Below are 19,547 nucleotides of genomic sequence, written 5' to 3' on the forward strand. Positions count from 1 at the left end.
CTCTAGCGGTCGAGCAATAAACAGTTTGAATGGCCTCAGAGGTGATGTCACTCCTTCCTGGCTACATCCCCCGTCCTTCAAACTCCTCGAGACCGGAACGTCATGCTTGGTCGTAATGGAAATCATCGCGTGCAAAACATGCTCAACTGCCCGGTATCTGCTCCTCTACACCCGTCCGGTATTCTGTAACGATAGGTCCTTCCAGGTGGGGATCTTCGCCGTACTGATTCTCCAGCAAGTCCATTCGCCCATCAATCAAATGCTCCACGTTCAGTCTCGTGCTGTGGACAGTATTGTGTGAGTAGCCTTTAATCCTGACGCTGGACCGATTCTGTGGATCTATATCCGAGTCTCTCTCGTTAGCTCCAGCAGGCTTGTGTTCGCCGAAGATCTGCGGGAAGACGCTTATGCATTGAAAGCCTCGGTCCTTCTTTTCGCACATCTCACGAAGGCCGAAATCGATGGGCTTGTTGAAAATATCCATGGAGAGATACTTCAGGACCTTGGCAGCCCCGTGGTATGAGAGAGCATAAGAGTAGGTGCAGGTGTTCCCAGCGGTGAAGAACATTATCCTAGTGTTGTCGTCGTAGGCAGACATATCCGGTATGTCTCCATAATTCGCACGGTGTTGTCGTGGGGGTACGTTGGGGTCGTTTTTAATGATGAATCGCCGGTCGTCTCCTTTGATGGAGGAAGATGCACAATGGCCGAACCACATCAAGTCCCAGCCGTCACCATAAGGTGAGCGAGGGGCTTCGTCTTGGGGCGTATCGAGGAGCGCTTGGCTGCCGAGAGCAATGTACTCCATGATAGATCGGAGGTTAAAATCCCAGTCGGCATCATCTTCGATGATGATGGCTGATGACAAGCGTCTGCTGACGATCCTGAAGGCGAGTAAATATTTAGCGTGAGTTCTGGACAACGGAGCGAGGTAGAGGCACTCTTTGGCAAAATTCATATGTCCACGCCAGCAGCCCACGACGCCTTCAATACCAGGTCTATTCTCCCATTTCTAGAGCAACTTTCAGCGTTGGGGTCTTCTTTGTTGAGGGCAGAAGCAGTCTTACACCAGACAGAGCTTTTTTCGAGATGGAATCTCCTTGAACACCCTCGAGGACATCAAATTCGAAGCCCGTTACAGAGGCAGCCAGAATCATTGCGTCAAGTTTGTCGGTTCGTGATGGCATATTGAGGACGAAGACCTTTTCGAACTGTGGAGCGCAGTGTTGTCAGTGACAGTTCCTCACCCTCCACAAGCCGCCTTGGACGTACCCCGAGAGAGGAGTTCTTCAGATCCGCAAGACTGCTGTCGGGGAGACGTCTTTCGCTATTGCCCAGGTCTGGACCAGTCGATTTGGGCCTCCCGTTGAACCATGACTTTGCTTTGGCGTTTGTTCTTGAAGGCGCTAATGCTGTTGAGTTTGCGGGTTGGCGAGTGTAATCGCCCATGAGGCTGTTCGGTCGTCGGAACGCGACCAATGTGAGAAAGAGAAAGCAGGCCAGAAGAGAGAGTAGCACCATTCTCCGCTTGGCTTCCCTCCGCTCCCGACGAATCATTGTGGGACGTCTGGTTGGAGAATACGGTCTTTCACTGTCGACATAAACGTCCATAATGTCTTTGTGCGATTGTGAGGTAGGGTTGATAAAGGTGGGGGGAAAGCGGAAATGAGAAAGTGACAATGGACATAGACCATGAAACAAGTGACGCCAAGCAAGGGCGGACGAATGATAGGAAAGCGAGGGATTTATTCTACAGATGCCTAGACCCGGTAGGCAAAGTGTCATGCAGATCAAAAGGTACCTATCCTGCATGTATGTAAGGTACTTGCACAAATGTCGGACAGAAGAGGAAGTCAAGAAAAAGAAAGCGAAAGTAGGTGTGGTAGACGAGAGGGTACAAATTGCTCTGCTCGTATCCGAGGCTTGACTGCTGCGGGTACAAGTAATGGCCGATGGGATTTCAGAGTGAGACTCGTGAGTGGTATGTCAACTTGCTTACTTACGCTACTACCACATGCTTGTATACGAGATACTTTTGGTACTTTGTTGTTATGTACTTATGTACTTTACAAGACACCCACTTTCACCGACCCTTTGCCTGTCACACAGGTCGAGTTCCTCGAGTTGCATGACTCGGGTCTCGGATGACTAGATCCTGCGGCCATATCTAGTGTCCGGGCTCTAGCGGATGCCGGAAAGGGAAGCCTAACCTTGTACTGGTTAGCATATCCTGCTGTAATGCTCCTTGCTCCCCCCTCCTCAAGCTGGACATGGTAGGTACTTGTACTTTTTCGGGAGCTTTTAAAGGAGACATGCATGATACATGATACAGGATACATGATGCAGAATTCCATGACGAGTATTTAGAGTTTAATTGAAGCAAGATACACAACCCCGGAGTGCAGTCGTATTGGTCAGTTGGCAATTGCTAATGCGAGCATTCGATAAATCGATGATCATTCATCCGTCTGCATATATCAGCTTCGATTCCTAATGGTGCTGGTACAATGGTGTTAGGGACGGTGCTTTTTTATTTTCTCCTCCAATCGCGACTTACAACCGGCTCGTAGCTACCCCTACAAATCTCAACATCTCAATTCAATACGAGCCACCCAACTCGACTGCAGAGTATAACGTATACGTGGGTCCCAAAAATGTCTATTGACGCTCTCCGGCAGAAGCGCGTCTGCGCCGCAGACCCGAACCAAGTCTGTGGCACGGACCTCTATGTGGACTGCTGCACAGCGGCAGCCACACGGCAGCCACCAATATTGCATTGTCTACTTGCTTTCAACAATCCGGCGTGGGGGGAGAGGTCTCGTCGTATCGCTTTCAATAATTGGCACAAGAATATCGGCATGGTGAAATGTGTGGAATATGTATGCAATGAATTATAATTAAAGCTTTCCTTCGCACGCTTCCGCAATAGGTACGACTCTCTTACACATGTTGAACCCGTACGAGTCATGATTCCCTGAACATAACAATATAGAATGGCGCACACAGAGGCGACCCGGGGGAGAGGAATATGTAAGCAACCTCACGAGGGATGGCAGCTGACCGTCTTCGCTTAAGCTTGGATCCGACAAAGCTCGGCCGAGACTGAGGGATCTTACTCACCGTCATCGTCGATCTATCATTATTGGCATGCGCGACCCCGATTGAAACGCACAAGGAATCCTGAATGGGTAAATAACCCAACAATCAGTCAATGGTTTGTCAAAGACGGCACGTGCAGGACTTTGACCTGGAAGCCTGAAGCCTTCTTCAACAGAGTGGTTCCAGAATGCGTGCTTCAAAATCATGTGTTCGACCACAAGTCGAAAGATCTGTGAAAAATTGCAATCGTTGACAGTCAAAATTGCCAAAAATCATCCTTCTGTGCGAGGTCAAATGTTAGGATAATTGGATTGGTCGACTCAAGCTCGAAACGTCTTGAGCCGCAATGAGCCGCAGTGATTGGACAATGGAAAAGACAATCCCATCTCGCCCTTGCTCGCGTTACGTACCGTGCACAAGGAAGCGACGCAACGTAAACATTACGGAGGTCTGCACTACAAGCCCGTCCATGCAACCCTTCAGGCGGGGCGTAACCCGAGATCCTGTCACAGTGGCTGGCCCGCTGCTATGGATGTCGACACCAAAAGGTCGGTCTCGCACATGCGCTAATAGCAGCCCTAACCCTGCTTTCGGAAGGCAGCCCTGTCGCTAAAGACCTTGGAGTTACCTAGGTACTCATTTCCGGGGACCGCATAGACTGAACATGGGGACGTCTGTTGGGCCTGATAGGGGCATGGGCCCTCGAATGGGGTTCGTACAGGTCCGAAACAGCTCTGAGCGCATTGTCCGGGCGGGGCGTTGTCCGACAGCTGGACCCATTTCGTGGCGGGTGCAAGACTTTTTGGTGTCGACCTCCGTAATACTAGCTACCTTACTTATTTTGAAAAGCTTGCTTTTTCAATGCTGTAGACTCGAAGAATGCCAAGTGCTATACTCCGAACCAATCGAATCCTGTTTTCGCAAACTTGACGCTAAAACATACCTTATTTGTTTCTATTTCCCAGCTGAAGCACTGCTACTTACCTTAGGTACTGAACGACTAGAGTAAACATCGAATATCAAAATCTCATCAATCATCTCTTTAATCCCTTCAATAACACCTATCATATATTATCACTAAAGTAAGTTTGCAAACTTCTAAAAGCCAAATACTTCCATACGGTTTTCAACCGTGCCATCTAAACAAATCTTGGCGAATTAAAACTAGAAGTCAAGATATCAAATATGATCTCGAGCTTACAAGATTAGTCCCTTGGACGTGAATACTCAAAGAACCCTCAATCAGTTCCTAGAGAGTCACGTCCAACCTGAAGATAATCAAGAATCCAAACCCCTCTGACCTTTCGAGAGCTCTCCGAGATATCTAAGCTTGCTTCGACAGCCGAGCCCTCGAAGAGCCCTCGAAAAACCCTCGGAGGGTCTGTGGGGCTGGGTGTCCTCCCCCTCGAGAATGAATTCAACACTCCACAGGAGTGGTCTTCCCACAGTCTCGGCAAGCGTTCCATTACTGGTTAGCCGCGCAACCAGCACATGTCTACTAGAGTAGAGCGGACGATCACAGGTGTCAGCTCCAAGCCTTGGAAACGCGCCATGATAAGCTAGCCTCCTTTCCTCCAATGATAAAACTCCAAGCAGCGCCATCAGCACTTATGCGAATTGAGGATCAACAAGGTTGAGCGATGCCCCCACCCTCTGAGATTTTCCTCAACGCTTTGAAAATTGGTGTCGACCCACTCGACATTGTATCCTCTCAGCTGAAGTATCGGCCATTCGTTCAGGCCAAAAGCTTGCAGCTGGGAATCATAAATGAGCCATGACTACAGCTCAATCTGTAGTTAACGAACAGGGTCTCCGCCTGTTGTGCTTCGACGGCGGAGGGGTGCGGGGTCTGGCTTCGTTGTTTATACTGCAGCAAGTGATGTCAGTTGTCGGAAATGAGCTACCTTGCACCTATTTTGACATGATCGGAGGTACAAGCACCGGCGCGTGAGTAACGCAATAGTTCTCTGGCGGCAGCCCGGTCATCACTGACTCTCAAACACTGACAGCTTGATTGCCGTCATGCTTGGGTGCCTCGAGATGGACGTTCAGACCTGCATTGAGAAATACATTGAGGTCATGGATTACGTCTTTGACAATCCTACGCCTGTAATGCCTGTAAACATCTTCAGCCGAGAGCTCACTCCCAAATATCAACAGTCAAGGCTGAGAGAGCGTATACTGAGTGTGATCGGGGATTCGCGTGTCACCCAAGGCATGCCACCAGAGACCGTACGCATGAGGAGGGCAGGCATACCGTCTCACTGCAAAGTGCACGTACACCATGCGCACCCTTAAGCTCAGGCGGCTTACAGTATTCTCAGCTTCGTTGTTGCCACGGACGCCAACACCAGTGACGACGTCCAATTCACCAACTACGCCCGGCCATTCGAGCAGCAGTCCAACTACTTCGACCAGGTGACATTGTGCGAAGCAGCTCTTGCGTCCACAGCCGCGCTTTCTTTTTTCGAGCCCATGAAGATTTCCCACGGTGGCATCAGCCGCACATTCCTCGACGGCGGCTTTTACCAAAACAACCCCGTCTCAATCCTATGGCGCGAAGCCCTTGTGCAATTCAATCTCACCGACGCCGAGCTTCCCCAACGCATCCGCTGCATTCTCTCCATCGGCACTGGGAAAATGGGCCCCAAAGCCCTCAATGGCACAGTCAAGCACGTCGCGAAGAGGTTCATCGAGCTCGTTACGCGAACGGATGATACCGCAAAAGAGTTTCTTCGAGCTCACCAGGATCTAGCGACGATCCACCGGTACATGCGCTTCGATCCTCAGTACATGGAGGATATTGGGTTGGCGGACGCAAAGAAGAAGGATAGAGTTGCAGAGCTGTCGGCATACTATGGCAACAACCCGGATCACCAGACGAGGTTGTTGCAGTCCCAGGAAGCGGCAGGATCAGAGCAGAGTACGTCATACTTGGAGCATGAGGAGCAAGTGAACTTTGCCTAGGGTCGCGGTGACATCGCGTTCGCTGTTGTATTTTTTCAGGTTGCATGCGAGCCTCGTTACATGGGGTGATACTATTATGGTATCCAGTCTTGTATTCAGTCTTGATGTGGTGTAGTGTGAAAGCTGACTTCCACTTTGCTGCTGCAGATGTGGGACAGTTGTCCATGCCTCGTGTGACGTCCGAACGCCACTTTTATAGGCTGAATGGGTCATCAACATTTTTGAAACGCACAAGCGACTCATACTGGGGTTACATCACACTAGAATCGCTCACCATATATGAGAAGATATATCATGAAACATGCAAGATTAACCCTGAAAGCAATGGCTATGTGTGGTGTGAGTTGAACTTTGAGTCCGGACATGGCTATCACTGAAGTATCAGTACCTGTCGTCAAGGAGAGCCAGTTTCCCAGAGACTTTGATATCGCCGTACAGATCCGCTGACTCTCACTGTTTCGAGGATTAGACTCCATGTTCCGACGCCAATTTCGCGGCCACCACCCTCCAGTCGCCCTCATCGAAGAGACGTGGCGTCGCTTGCTCCGCAATGCTTCAGCACCACTCGAAAAAACGCCGTATCCAAAAGGTTTTGTCGTAGCAATGATATACATGTTGCACATCGAATCGCACTTCAACGACAGGAAGCCCAACAGCAGAGACGCTCGGCGTCCGAAGAAGGTCGTTCTCTCTCCCGAGAGGCGTGAGCTCTGCAAGTCTTTTGGCTTCTGGGCGCCGTGCCAGTGCGGAAGTCATTGTGGTCGAAGGTGGAATTTTGCCAACAAAGTCGGGATCAGTAAAGGTGGATGGCCGAACCGATTCTGTGCGGTTGCGATGGCAATCGCCGAGGGTAGAGGCGGAACACCTTGGTTGGAGACAAGGACAAAATGGGAAAGAGGTGGAAATTAAGGTATTGAACATCAAAATGAATGTACGTCGTCTTTTGCCTTGACTGGAACTTTTCTCTAGCAGTAGCTAAGATCCTGCAGATTTGGCAAGTCACCTGTCGGAAGATGGTATCGTAACGAATCAGGCTTCACCGAGCAGACGGTGATGAGAGGATCTGTTGGATCTGTTAGAGGCCAGAACAATCGAGGTCTGGCTCTGTCTTTCCAATCGAAAGGAAGGAACCGTATGAGCGGGCGCAGGTGCCGCTACCGGATCCAACGAGCCTCGGGAAGCTGTCGGGGAGCCCGGTTGTAACCAGGCAGTCAGACTGTGGCTGCGATTCCGCCGTTGTAGACGACGTCGACTCAATCGACTTGTGTAGCTCGCTTGGCATCGGGAGTCCGTAGGTAAACCAGGCGTGCTTCTCCGAACCCAAGCAATAACGCGACTGCCTCCACTAGTGGTCATAGGAGCATGGCCGTCGAGACTGTTGCTGCTAGGTACGCCGGCAGAAGCTCCGAGCGTTCCTTGAGGGCTCCTATTATTGAATAAATGTGAGGAGGCAACCGCAGATAGAGGGACTCGTGTTGACGCCGGATATTCGATCATCGGCCGTTGAGTGTGCTGAGCACCCTGCGAGCATCGCTCTGCAGCGATCCATTCGCGGTGTTGTCGCTTCAGTCTCCGCTCGGTTTCTTGCTCAGACCTACGCTCTCTGCGTTCCTCCTCTTGCTGTAGCATGCGTAATCTCCGCCCTTGTCGGTGGTCTTCTCGTCGCTCGCGTGCCCGGCGGCAGCAGTGTAGAATGCCTCCACATCCGACATTGACCCAAAACCCGCACCAGACAAGGCCGCAGCAGACGACGAGAATGAGGAACGGGATGCCAAAACATAGGATCAGAACTATAGCGTAGGTCGCTATTGTAGTATCAGTACGTCCTCGCTGTTACAGAGTAAGGCGTCAAATACCTAAGGAGTCCGAACCCATGGTCGGTAAACGATGTGGGCGAGGTCCGCCCAAGCGTCCCGGGGTATGTCAAAAAGGCGCAGATTTGTTGTTGAGCATCAGCACGGGAGGGTGGATAAGTGAATGGACTGCACGCCCGAATAGCAAGATGTTGGTGTGCAACAGTTGCTTAGAATATATATAATCGAGAGACAGTGGTAACGAATGTGGCGTTCACAGGAAACAAGTGATCGAAGCGATATGAACGAAAGCTGCTGGCAAAAGAGATGGGAGAAGCGTAAGACTGTGGCCAGTAGCGATGATGGATGGAAAGGACTTGTGCTTATTTTTATGACGAAATAGTTTGGTGTGGCAGACAAAACTAGCGATTTTGCAAGAACCACAACAATCCTTCATTGTTGATCTTACAAGCCATCCCACCATTTTTAATTTACAGATTTCGACTTTCTGACTGACTATGACCTAGTATTGAGGTAATTGCTCCGGAGTGTGGTGTTTTTGGGAAAAGGATGATGCTTGGTGGGGGGAAAACATTCTTGTGTCACCAACCGAGTGAATTACCTCCCCTCCTTTTCCAACCTTTGCATTCCTCTATATCTCCCTATATCACCGTACCATGACTCGAAAGAGACGTCAAGTTCGGACTGAGCTGGGGCCAGGTTCCTATCGTCTTGTTTGCCCCCAACTCCCTGACGTCTACCGGAGTTCCCAGAGCGTACGGTAGGTAGATACCCGATCTTATCTATCTTCTTGATTAAGTTGTGGAGGAGATTTTTGGGGGACGTCTTCATCGAACGCCGTCATGTTGACTTCTGAGCCCTCAAGTGATACCCGCCGTTCAGCGAATCATTTTTTAGCCTGCGTTGGGATTAGTGGGACGCGATTATGACGGGCTTACGTTGACCGACGTTGGTCACTCTGCATGCAAGGGATCGTTAATGCAAGGACCCAATGCTGCCTTCGTAGATTAGATTATACCAAGTACCATGCGAAGGTCTGCAACAAATGTCCTGAACGCCGAGATACCTCCGCAAATGCTTGAAGGTCGAAGCTAGACTAACAAATTTATATTAGTGTAACAGAACTCAACATTCGTATATTAATTTACTATTACATAATTTTCAACTGAATCATGGTGAAAGTCTAGCAGTGTTCGACGTGCATGAAAGTGATGTTCCTGCATGATCGATCAGAGTTGCCAAGACTTGATACTGGCTTTTTGACTAATCAGACCCCTGCCCATGTGCGTCATCGAGACCCTGAATTTCAATCCTGTTCCAAGCGGCTCTCCAACTTGGCCTACTATCCACACTTCAACATCTTCTCTTGTTCCTCCACACAACTCAAACAACACTCTACAACTTCAAAACTACATCCCACACCCCTCCATCATCTCCCCCACCCCAAACCAACCACACCAACCAACGCCAACCACAACCATGGGCCTGCTCGACCCCTTCTGGAACGCCGTCGACACCACCGTCGCCGGAGCCGGCACCGCCGTCGGCGGCGCCATCCAATCCGTCGGCGACGGGATATCGCAAACCGGCCGCAACGTCGGCGACGGCATCGCCGGCGCGGCCGGCGGCTGGGGCTCCTACGTCAACGACGGGGCCAACTACGTCAAAGACGCGACGGGCGCGGGCGGCGTACGCGTCGGCTCGGCCGGCAACCCGCTCGGGCTGGCCAAGAGCAAGGAGGCCGCGAGGACGGGCGGCTTCTCGAGCTACACGCCGTACAAGGGCGGCAACAAGGCGAGCACGAAGACGACGGAGCAGAAGGCGATCATGCCGGCGGCACCGAGCGCGGCGGGAAAGACGGAGCAGACGAAGGCGAGGAGTGCGGTGGGGGCGCAGGTGGCGGCTGATGCGAGGGCGAAGGCGATTGCGGCCGCCAAGGAGAATTACAACAAGAAGAAGGCGGCCGGTGGGGCTGCTGCTGGCAAGGGACCGAGTGCTGGCGGTAACGCGGCTGGTCGAGGGGGCAAGGTGACCGGGAGGGCAGAGGCGTTGAAGGGCCCTGCTGGAGGCGTTACCAACGCCCCGACGAAGCCACCCGGGAACGCGGCTGGACGTGGTGGGAAGGTCGGAGGGACTGTTACGGGGAGAGGAGGTGGTGCTGCTGGTGCTGCGAAGAAGCCTGCTGGGACGGTCACTGGGAAGAAATAGGCCAGTGGTACTACTCGACTCCATGAGAAAAGGTTGCACAAGACTCGACGAGAGCTATTGGATATGAGTGAGATGTCGACGTCGGCGAAGGGCTTGTAAGTTACAGCAGATCATGCGGCAGCATTTGCATTTGAGGTATTATTTTCTAGCGACTTGTACAATAGGTACACAATTTGAGTTCATAGGATGTGGCATGTCTATCTATCCAAACACTTCGCGTCTATCATGCTGTCACCTTGGCTTTGTTTTCGGCATTCATAGGCTTTGTTAACCTGGCATACTTCCATGATTCCTCGCCATGTATCTCAGTCCTCACCGCCGTCTCCACCACACCCCCTACATCTACGCAACGGGAGCGCTAGGTGACACCAGTGGTTTATCTTCCAACGGCATGCATTCGCCCCAATAACTAAGCGTGCCCATATGCCAACGCTGATACCGGAACGGGAAACCAAAGAAGACACCGAGATTGCAAATGGAGTCGTTGCGTTCCACCAACAACGAAGGATCCCAGACGGCGTTTGGTGGAGGCCGCACTTTCACTCTGGCCTCTCGGGAGAATCCTCCCATACTTGATCGCCATCGACCTTGATCCTCTTCGTCGTCAGACCCGAGTTCAGCCAGAACGTTGTAGAGGGACGAGGGCGAAACAGGGTCTTGGACGGGAGCTTCCTCAGGGGTTCCCCAACAGCTTGCCAAAAGCGTTTCGAAGGCACGGTAACACTCGTTCGGATCTTTGTCCCGGGGCTCTATGACCCCATTCGACCACTGTTCGTTGTTCATCAATCGCCACTGAGCGTGTTGGGTTGGAGTGGTGCCTGTGCAGTCCACACCGTTTGCGTCCTTCAACCCTCCCAGGCTCGCTGTCTGGAGGATTTCCAAGGTGGAGAGTATCTCCTAAGCAAGCCGCTAGATGGATCAGGTTCCTCCCATTCTTATCTGCCTGGAAACAAAGTTGATGGCCAGTGCTTCAGAATTAATCTTAATACACCATAATTGTTGAGAGAAATAGCAACATGGAGTATCGTGCGTCCATTTGGATTGGTATTATTGACGGAGTCCCCGTTGCGTGACAAACATGAATGAATCTCTGGTCGGTCGTAATGTGCTGCCCAGAGCAAAGGCATCATGCCGTGACCGTCTTTGCTATTCGGATCGGGCTCGTAGGTGAGCAATGCCTTTAGAAGGTTCAGAGGGGCACCAACTTGGACAGCCAGACAACGTGGCGTCCTACCAAGTTTATCTTTCACATCAACGTCTGCTTTGACATCGAGTAAGATCTGCAGACACTCATCGCCACCGGCAGACAAGCACCAATGCGTAGAGCTTTCCAAACGAGCTCCGAGCAAAGGGATTAGCTCCCACATTCATCAGCACCCGAAGAAGTTTCCAGATTCAGAGATTCCACTGCTATCTGTGGTTCCAGTCAACGCTACACGTTATTACACGTCTCGAAACGAACTCACATGATCGTCTTGCCTTCCAGATAGCTGGCGTCTGTGGGAGACGCTCCCCGTTGGAATGACAGCCTCTTCACATGATCCAGAGCTCCCGTTCTTACTGTCCCGAAAACTGGAGCATTTTCAGGAGCAAACTTCCCCGTTTCCGTGGAAGGCCGGATAGACCATCCCTCATGCCGCTTCGACTGTGAGCAGAACATTGCGGTGGCTTCCCAGGCCCGCTCCCCCGGCCACTGAGGACGTGCAAGGCCAAATTCGGAAAGAGAAGTCCCCGGGAGGCGCAGGTCTTCACTGACGAAGGCTCTTAGAACACAACGAAGAGAGGATCCCAAATTCCGGTTCCGAAGTTGGGAAGTTTGGCACGGCTGCCTCCATGCCAGATGCAATGGCACTGCTCAATAATGGAAAAGCCGCTGCTCAGGGAAGCCTATCCACGCTCAATACTCACATCTCTGGGTATTCAGTGTGGCCCAGGAAACATGGCCGTCTACTAAGGACACGCATTGATCCGTGTTTGTGCACGCCCAGGAGAAGCGGCCACAACAACAAGGGTTCACGAACGACCTGCCGAGGCAAAGAAAACAGAAACCACCTTTCTGTTCGTGGACCCCAAATGGCAGCCCGTAGGGCGCCAACTTTGTCCCAGCCATCCAGGGAGACGATTCAACTTACGTGATAGAAATCCGTACATCGCTGTAAAATATTCTCTGGACTAAATCCCTTCAATCTCTGCACTTTCTGCTATTGAACATTCATTCATTCATTCATTCATTCTATTGATCACTTCGCATAGGAAACCAGTTACATATGCCTCAACATGACGATTCGTGGCCGTAAAGCGATAGAAAAACTCTGGGATCTTGCCCCGCAGCTGCACACAGCGATCGAGTACGACGGAGAACAGTTGGACGAATCCAACCACGGTTGATCCAAACGGTACAATAGCGAGCCTGTTGTGAGTCTTAGCGAACAGTCGGAACTCGGGGACGAAGGAGATACAGACCGGAGAACGGCAGGCAACGTATCGCTGCAACAGGGGTGTTTCAATTCGCGATTGCGGGAGTAGCAAAGGGGTCAACCGCTCCGGCCTGCTGCGCAGGTGGATCGTCTTCTTCTTCGCTTTCTTCGCTTTCTTTTCTTCGCTTTTCCTTGCGTCTTGTGCTTTCTTCGTTTGGCATCACAGCTCCTTCTGCTATCAACATCTTCGCCACATTTTCATGGCCGCGCCTTGATGCAGCCCACAATGGACTGTCCCGCTGACTCCCGCTCGGGGCGTTGACATTAGCCCCATTATCAAGCAGCATCTTCACCACGTTTTCATGGCCTTGCCTTGATGCAGCCCGCAATGACTGCCCCGGTATTGCCGTTGACATCAGCCCCATTGTCAAGCAGTAATTTCACCACATTTTCATAGCCTTGCCCTGATGCAGCCCACAATGGACTGCCCAGCTGACTCCTTGCCCGGGGCGTTTACATTAGCCCCGTTATCAAGCAGCATCTTCACCTCATGTCCTCCCGCCCTGCTCTGCAAAGCAATTCATCCCCATTTGAGTTGTTTCCCGTTTTCAAGATGCAGCCCGCTGCACTGCCATGGAATGCGTTGCCCAGAGCATTTACATCAACCCCGTTATCAATTGCCATATGCCCCCTGAGCATTGATATCACCCGTTATCAAGATTTTCTTTCCAGCGTCACATGCTGCACGAAGTGCATTGCCATGAAGTCCACCCTGAGCATTGATATCAGCTCCGTTATCAAGTAGGAGGCATACGACGTTAATACGACCCAAGACTGACGCTGCTTGAAGAGCATTGCCATAATCCCCACCCTGAGCATTGACATTAGCTCCGTTATCAAGTAGGAGGCCTACAACGTCAATATGTCTCGAGGCTGACGCTGCACAAAGTGCATTGCCATAGTATCCACCATGAGCATTGACATCAGCTCCGTTATCAAGTAGGAGGCCTACGACGTCAATACATCCCAAGATTGACGCTGCTTGAAGAGCATTGCCAAAATCCCCACCCTGAGCATTGACATTAGCTCCATTATCAAGCAGAACGTGTACAACGTCAATATCTCCTTTGTATGACGCTGCTTGAAGTGCATTGCCAAAATCTCCACCTTGAGCATTGACATTAGCTCCGTTATCAAGTAGGAGGCCTACGACGTCAATGTTTTTCAGTATGCTGACGCTGCTCGAAGAGCATTGCCATGATCCCCACCATGAGCATTGACATTAGCTCCGTTATCAAGTAGGAGGCCTACGACGTCAATATGTCCTTCGAGGCACGCTGCTTGAAGTGCATTGCCATAATCTCCACCTTGAGCATTAACATTCACACTCCCCTCGATCAGCATCTTTACTGACTCGAACAACCCAGCCAGCGATGCATAGTATAGCGGAGGGGCTGGGCCATCCATGCTGCGGCTCACGTTCTCGTAGTCATTGTCAGGATCGCAAATCCGGATCCAATTCAAAAAGCCTTCTCTATCTGACATCAAAAGTTCCGTGCTCAAGAGAGTGGTGCTTTTGGTTGAGGCTTTCTCAGCCAATCTTGCATGGTGAGGCCAAAACATTGCCGAATACCCAGCAAGTGGAGATAGTTCAAGAGTCTCATCCGTCAAAGAACCTGGCTCATCAAATTGCAGGAGGTATGCAATACAATCTTCTGCTAAGATACCATGGGACTCTATCTCTCGAATTCTGTAATGCGGAGCCGTTCCGTGCTGAATTCTGTCTGAGACTAGATACTCTTTGACGGAGAAGTGCGCCAGTCTGACGTAGGTTTCATGGGGTTCTGGGTCAAATTCGGCCACGCTGTTGCATCCGGGCCCCGAGATCCTCACTGAGCTCACCGCCGCTTTCTTCGTCAGAAGGGTTGTAGACGTTGTATTGTCAGCGTGATGAGACTCGAACACATCGTTAGTATGTCTCGTGGTTCGGGTAATCGTCGTAGCGGATCAAAGCGAGGAGTCTCGTCAACATCGATAGCAACGATCTCTGCGATTTCTTCGAGCTGCAATGGCCGAGCAGAAAAGGTCAACCATTGCAGTATTTTTAGAATGTACCGATTGTAGTGATTATAGTCTTTGTCAATGTTGCAGAGTATGCGCGCGTACGTGTCGTCCAAAGTCTTTGGAAGAGACACCAGAGCTTGGCGGAGGTGAGGGAGATGAAAACAGTTTCCTAATGAATCGAGCTGGCATGCTGCCCATCGAAACCTGACATTCAAAAATTAGCCTAATGAGAGCCGTAATGACTGCTTATCTCACATTCCATCTGCTTTCTTCATAAGCGTATCCTCAATTTCCCGCTGCACTTCAGGACGTTTCAGCCACCTTTTAAGTCTTGGATCGATCTGAAGCCGGTCGCGTATATAGGTGCGAATGTCAGCATTGACAAGTTCGCTCTGAATGCTGATCCGATTCCGCGTATCGCTCCATGGTGTCAAAGCCTCCTCGATGTCTGTTTCCCTTCGACTGGTAGTCAACAGATGCACATTCGCACCTTCCCATGATATAATTTCTTCAAGGTCTTTGAGAAGCTCGTCACGTTCTGCACACTCGTCGAGAGCATCAAGGATGATGTATGTGTCTCCCAGAGAGGTCATCATTTGATGCAAGGTATTTAACAGTACTTCCTCAGTCGGCTGCGGCCTGCCATTCAAACTTGACGAGTACAGATTCTGGAGGATCGAATTCGCGCAGTACCTGGAGAGCTGGCAGATCAATGAGCGTAACACCTTCTCATGTCGCTGTTTTTCGGCATCGTTGAAGTCGAAATAGAAGAATAGCACGGCCGAGTTGGGCTCTGAATGGTGCTGCTCGAGCACATCTCGAAGTATCGTAGAGCTGAGAATGGTTTTGCCGCAGCCAGGGATCCCGTGCAGCCAAATGAACGACCCCCGTGCGGTGTTCCAATTAGCAAATTGCTTGCTCTTGATGAACCATGAGCCTGTTTTTGGGTTGCGTATTTTCAGCGCTCTGTTGTAGTTCGTTGATGGATCTGGCGCGTCAAGCCATTCGATGATCCTCTGATGCTCACTGGCTATATCTCGTAAGTATGCTATGCGAGGACACATGTATCTAGACGAAGCAAAGAATTTCCAAATTACAGGATTTGAACATTGAGGGCCCATAACACTGTTCAAGACTAGCTCTTGGAATCAAGATGAACAAGTTCTGTGATTTTACTCTTAGGGGTGACGGACTTATCTGGCTCATCTTTATTGTACTGACTCCTTTGGCAATCTCTGCGACTTCCTCACGCATGGTTGCCACATCTTCTTTGATGGCTCTGGAGAGTCGTCTGCACCGCAAGAGACCTCAGCTGTGAACTGACAGAAGAACGGGCATACCAGAACATCTTACATATGATCATTTTGCCGGGCCAAATTGAACAGCGCTTTTTGTCGCTCAATGCTACCCAAAATCTCCCTGATTTCTACTTTCTGGAACGGCCAAATGATAGCCTTGCCAAATTTTTTCAACCCTGTAGCTGACGGGGCAAGCTTAGAGGACAAGCGCTCGAGTGCTCTTCGCAACTGGTCCAGTGGTCCTTCTGGCACGTTGAGTGATTGTAATGTTGAAGACCACTGATCACCCTGCTTCGCTTTATCCGCCTGGTCCTCGAGTATGAAAAGAACTCCGGTGACACTGGCTAGTTCAGAGAGGATTCTTTGACGATCTTCGGGAGCGCCTTTGACGCCGTTCAGGTATTGTATGACTGTTGAGGCGAGTTGGAGTAATGCAGTAATGCTAGCGGAAATGCTAAGTGGATCCATTCTACTGTGGTTATGAAAGCTAGAAGTCAAATGTGACACAGCAAAGCATTCAGAACACTACAAGGTGGAGCTGGCTCTGAGATGAAGAGGGAGCAGCAAGAGGCAGCAAGGCTGAGAGTGAAGAGCAGATGATTTGATTGGGCGTGCTGCCCTCAGCTTGGGTCATCGTGCAGCAGGGAAAGCTGACACTTCCCACCCACCTTTCGAAACACGAAGGTGCCTCAACCAACAACCTATTGGCTGTCGCGTTTATTGATGTGACACCATTGGCATATGGAATCAATTGATACAACGTTGCACCCGCATACGATGAATAACAGCTCACATTCAATTTGGACGTAGCGCTATGCGCAAACCCACTACTTAGGAAGGATTCTCACAAATGTATATGTTTGGTTGAGTAGACTTGACCTCCGCAAAACACATCCTGGTTTTCACGTGTATGGTAATTGCTTTGCCGAATTTCAAAAGAATGATTCAAAGCGGGAACAGCCCTACCCTTCTACCGCTAACTCGATTGGGCAATATCACGGACTTCGGCGAAACCTTTGCCGAAGAGTCACAAATCTCTTTGAATTTCACTTATTCTTCTTCTTTCACCACATATATACATCATAAACTCCTTCAATGATGGGGCCCTCGTTGTGACGACCTTTATAGTCATATTGCTAGGCTATTGAGCTGTGATCGCCACTACACCACGTCATAGATACGTCCCCCCAGTGGAGTACATGACAATTACCCACAAAAAATAGAGAAATGCCATGTCCTCATGGCAAGAAGTATCGAAATACCGGAAAGGATTGGAGACACCAGGCTAATTAGTGGTGGGTATCTCACGAGTTCTCCTGCCGCAGTGAAAGCTTTCGAATAATAAAATGGCTGTCGAAAGAAGACATCGTATTAGAATTTCAGGTATGTGATGTGTAGAACGGACGGATTGATTCTTCAAAACCTCTCCGGGGCCAGGTCCTAAATACGTACAGTACAAAATCAGGTGGCTGAAAAACATGGTGGCTGGGATGCGCGCGCGGGGCCACATTTCGACACATCGGACGGTTTCAATTCGTCCAAATATGCATTGTTCGATAGGTGACCCTTACCTGCAGAGGTCTAATTGGCTGTGATCGACGCAGTAGATCCTTCTCTTATATACTTATTACAGTGATGTACTATAATGTGATATTGCCTAGGCACGCGGAGATAGCAGACTAAATTGTAGTATTATTCTCCGCTTGCTGTGTGGTAATTTAACGTGGGATCTTGGAGAGCTGAGCGGTGTTCTTGACGATGGTGGCCTTATTGCCGCTTGGTTTCTCCGCAGTGTTCTCCTCATTTGCCTACTGCAATGTTTCCTCCTCTTGCTTAACTGAGTGCTCTGGCTGAGTGGCTGACTGAGTGACTAGCTAAGTAGCTGACTGAATAAATTAATATAAGACCGTGGAGAGTAGGTCTATTGTGTCACTGCTGCTGCTGACTGTCTCCGCAATGTTCTCCGCATTTGCCTGCTGCAGTGGTTCCTCCTCTTACTGAGTATCGGGCTGGTGTGAGATCGTGGAGAGTAGGTCTGTTGTGTCACTGCTGCTGCTGACTGTCTCCGCAATATTCTCCGCATTTACCTGCTGCAGTGGTTCCTCCTCTTACTGAGTATCGGGCTGGTGTGAGATCGTGGAGAGTAGGTCTGTTGTGTCACTGCTGCTGCTGACTGTCTCCGCAATATTCTCCGCATTTACCTGCTGCAGTGGTTCCTCCTCTTACTGAGTATCGGGCTGGTGTGAGATCGTGGAGAGCAGGCCTGTTGTGTCACTGCTGCTGCTGACTGTCTCCGCAATATTCTCCGATTTACCTGCTGCAGTGGTTCCTCCTCTTACTGAGTATCGGGCTGGTGTGAGATCGTGGAGAGCAGGCCTGTTGTGTCACTGCTACGCTGACTGTCTCCGCAATTTCTCTGTAGTGCATTATTCCTCCTCTTGTTTCTGACTGAGTTGGACTGGTGTGAGACCGTGGAGAGTAGAGCTGTTGTGTCACTGCTGCTGCTGACTTCTCCGCAATATTCTCCGCATTTGCCTGCTGCAGTGGTTCCTCCTCTTACTGAGTATCGGGCTGGTGTGAGATCGTGGAGAGTAGGTCTGTTATGTCACTGCTGCTGCTGACTATCTCCGCAATATTCTCCGCATTTGCCTGCTGCAGTGGTTCCTCCTCTTACTGAGTATCGGGCTGGTGTGAGATCGTGGAGAGTAGGTCTGTTATGTCACTGCTGCTGCTGACTGTCTCCGCAATATTCTCCGCATTTACCTGCTGCAGTGGTTCCTCCTCTTACTGAGTATCGGGCTGGTATGAGATCGTGGAGAGTAGGTCTGTTGTGTCACTGCTGCTGCTGACTGTCTCCGCAATGTTCTCCGTACTGCATTGCTCCTTCTCTTGTAGAATATCAGACTGAGTGGCTGAGTGAGTGGCTGGCTGAGTGGCTGGCTGAGTGGAGTGGTGAGCTGGCGGGGTAGGTAGTGCTGACTGAGTGACTGGCTGAATGGCTCGTAGCCATTGTGTACTGTAAGAACGAGAGGTATGTATAATGACATCTAGATAGGTGGGTAGATTATTTCTTCATTTTTGCTATGTCCAAATAAGCAGTTACGCTAACGCCGTATAGGGCAACTTTGCAATTGAATCACTGTTTTATAATATAAAACAGTGATTCAATTTGTGGGTGATCGACGAGGCTAATAACTACTCTATATGGTTAGCCTATTGGATTATTACCCTTTTCCGCTCATCGGCTCCTCGCCTTACCTCGGCGCCGTCGCAGGCCCCTCGTCCGCGTCCTATCCGATCCTCACCACCCTCCCGGACCCGATGACATTCACCGTCGTAGCCATCTCATCGAACTCGACCAGCACCAATCCTCCCCCCCTCCTGATCGACCTTCCCTTCACCTACGACACCCATAACCACAGCTTTCCCACCATCACGTCCCCAGTCACCCAACTCCCTACGCAACAACCCCTTGCGGATTTCGCCATCGAGAAGCCCCTTTACCCCTGGTGGTACGCCGACGGTCTCAAGGTTCCGGCATGACCGGTAGGGGGGGAGCAAAGGGGGAGGGGACGCTGCGTCTTTGGTCGCTGGACGTCTGAGCTTCGAGGTTCGAGCGGGAAAGGGGAAGGGGGAGGGGGAGGCACCAGAGGGGATGAATTGAGTGGTTCAAAGTCGGC

At 50.7% G+C, this 19,547-nt stretch overlaps 10 protein-coding genes across 10 annotated transcripts; 5 read left to right on the forward strand and 5 right to left on the reverse strand.

The window, feature by feature from the left end:
- Positions 1 to 142: 142 nt before the first annotated feature.
- Positions 143 to 1,611, reverse strand: HO173_004559 (uncharacterized protein; the record flags this gene model as incomplete). The annotated part of the gene is made up of 4 exons (XM_037306481.1): positions 143 to 884; positions 942 to 1,012; positions 1,068 to 1,211; positions 1,273 to 1,611. The coding sequence occupies 4 exons, from the start codon at positions 1,609 to 1,611 to the stop codon at positions 143 to 145; spliced, it is 1,296 nt and encodes a 431-aa protein (XP_037166419.1).
- A 3,510-nt stretch (positions 1,612 to 5,121) lies between these two features.
- On the forward strand, positions 5,122 to 6,066 carry HO173_004560 (uncharacterized protein; the record flags this gene model as incomplete). Its single annotated transcript, XM_037306482.1, has 2 exons — positions 5,122 to 5,372; positions 5,424 to 6,066. 2 exons carry the CDS (start codon positions 5,122 to 5,124, stop codon positions 6,064 to 6,066), a joined length of 894 nt encoding a protein of 297 aa, XP_037166420.1.
- A 104-nt stretch (positions 6,067 to 6,170) lies between these two features.
- Positions 6,171 to 6,975, forward strand: HO173_004561 (uncharacterized protein; the record flags this gene model as incomplete). Its single annotated transcript, XM_037306483.1, has 2 exons — positions 6,171 to 6,405; positions 6,536 to 6,975. The coding sequence occupies 2 exons, from the start codon at positions 6,171 to 6,173 to the stop codon at positions 6,973 to 6,975; spliced, it is 675 nt and encodes a 224-aa protein (XP_037166421.1).
- A 120-nt stretch (positions 6,976 to 7,095) lies between these two features.
- Positions 7,096 to 7,941, reverse strand: HO173_004562 (uncharacterized protein; the record flags this gene model as incomplete). Its single annotated transcript, XM_037306484.1, has 2 exons — positions 7,096 to 7,871; positions 7,923 to 7,941. 2 exons carry the CDS (start codon positions 7,939 to 7,941, stop codon positions 7,096 to 7,098), a joined length of 795 nt encoding a protein of 264 aa, XP_037166422.1.
- A 1,220-nt stretch (positions 7,942 to 9,161) lies between these two features.
- HO173_004563 (uncharacterized protein) lies at positions 9,162 to 10,088 on the forward strand (the record flags this gene model as incomplete). The annotated part of the gene is made up of 1 exon (XM_037306485.1): positions 9,162 to 10,088. One exon carries the CDS (start codon positions 9,162 to 9,164, stop codon positions 10,086 to 10,088), a length of 927 nt encoding a protein of 308 aa, XP_037166423.1.
- A 298-nt stretch (positions 10,089 to 10,386) lies between these two features.
- HO173_004564 (uncharacterized protein) lies at positions 10,387 to 12,224 on the forward strand (the record flags this gene model as incomplete). The annotated part of the gene is made up of 2 exons (XM_037306486.1): positions 10,387 to 10,450; positions 11,857 to 12,224. The coding sequence occupies 2 exons, from the start codon at positions 10,387 to 10,389 to the stop codon at positions 12,222 to 12,224; spliced, it is 432 nt and encodes a 143-aa protein (XP_037166424.1).
- A 367-nt stretch (positions 12,225 to 12,591) lies between these two features.
- Positions 12,592 to 12,930, reverse strand: HO173_004565 (uncharacterized protein; the record flags this gene model as incomplete). The annotated part of the gene is made up of 1 exon (XM_037306487.1): positions 12,592 to 12,930. The coding sequence occupies one exon, from the start codon at positions 12,928 to 12,930 to the stop codon at positions 12,592 to 12,594; it is 339 nt and encodes a 112-aa protein (XP_037166425.1).
- A 248-nt stretch (positions 12,931 to 13,178) lies between these two features.
- On the reverse strand, positions 13,179 to 14,128 carry HO173_004566 (uncharacterized protein; the record flags this gene model as incomplete). Its single annotated transcript, XM_037306488.1, has 2 exons — positions 13,179 to 13,672; positions 13,774 to 14,128. 2 exons carry the CDS (start codon positions 14,126 to 14,128, stop codon positions 13,179 to 13,181), a joined length of 849 nt encoding a protein of 282 aa, XP_037166426.1.
- A 293-nt stretch (positions 14,129 to 14,421) lies between these two features.
- On the reverse strand, positions 14,422 to 16,335 carry HO173_004567 (uncharacterized protein; the record flags this gene model as incomplete). The annotated part of the gene is made up of 4 exons (XM_037306489.1): positions 14,422 to 14,773; positions 14,825 to 15,599; positions 15,763 to 15,860; positions 15,923 to 16,335. The coding sequence occupies 4 exons, from the start codon at positions 16,333 to 16,335 to the stop codon at positions 14,422 to 14,424; spliced, it is 1,638 nt and encodes a 545-aa protein (XP_037166427.1).
- A 2,736-nt stretch (positions 16,336 to 19,071) lies between these two features.
- On the forward strand, positions 19,072 to 19,410 carry HO173_004568 (uncharacterized protein; the record flags this gene model as incomplete). The annotated part of the gene is made up of 1 exon (XM_037306490.1): positions 19,072 to 19,410. The coding sequence occupies one exon, from the start codon at positions 19,072 to 19,074 to the stop codon at positions 19,408 to 19,410; it is 339 nt and encodes a 112-aa protein (XP_037166428.1).
- Between the last annotated feature and the right edge of the window lie 137 nt (positions 19,411 to 19,547).

The sequence above is a fragment of the Letharia columbiana genome (assembly GCF_014066305.1).
Source record: "Letharia columbiana isolate WasteWater2 chromosome Unknown Sc0000012_s0, whole genome shotgun sequence".
NCBI classification, from domain to species: Eukaryota; Fungi; Ascomycota; class Lecanoromycetes; order Lecanorales; family Parmeliaceae; genus Letharia; species Letharia columbiana.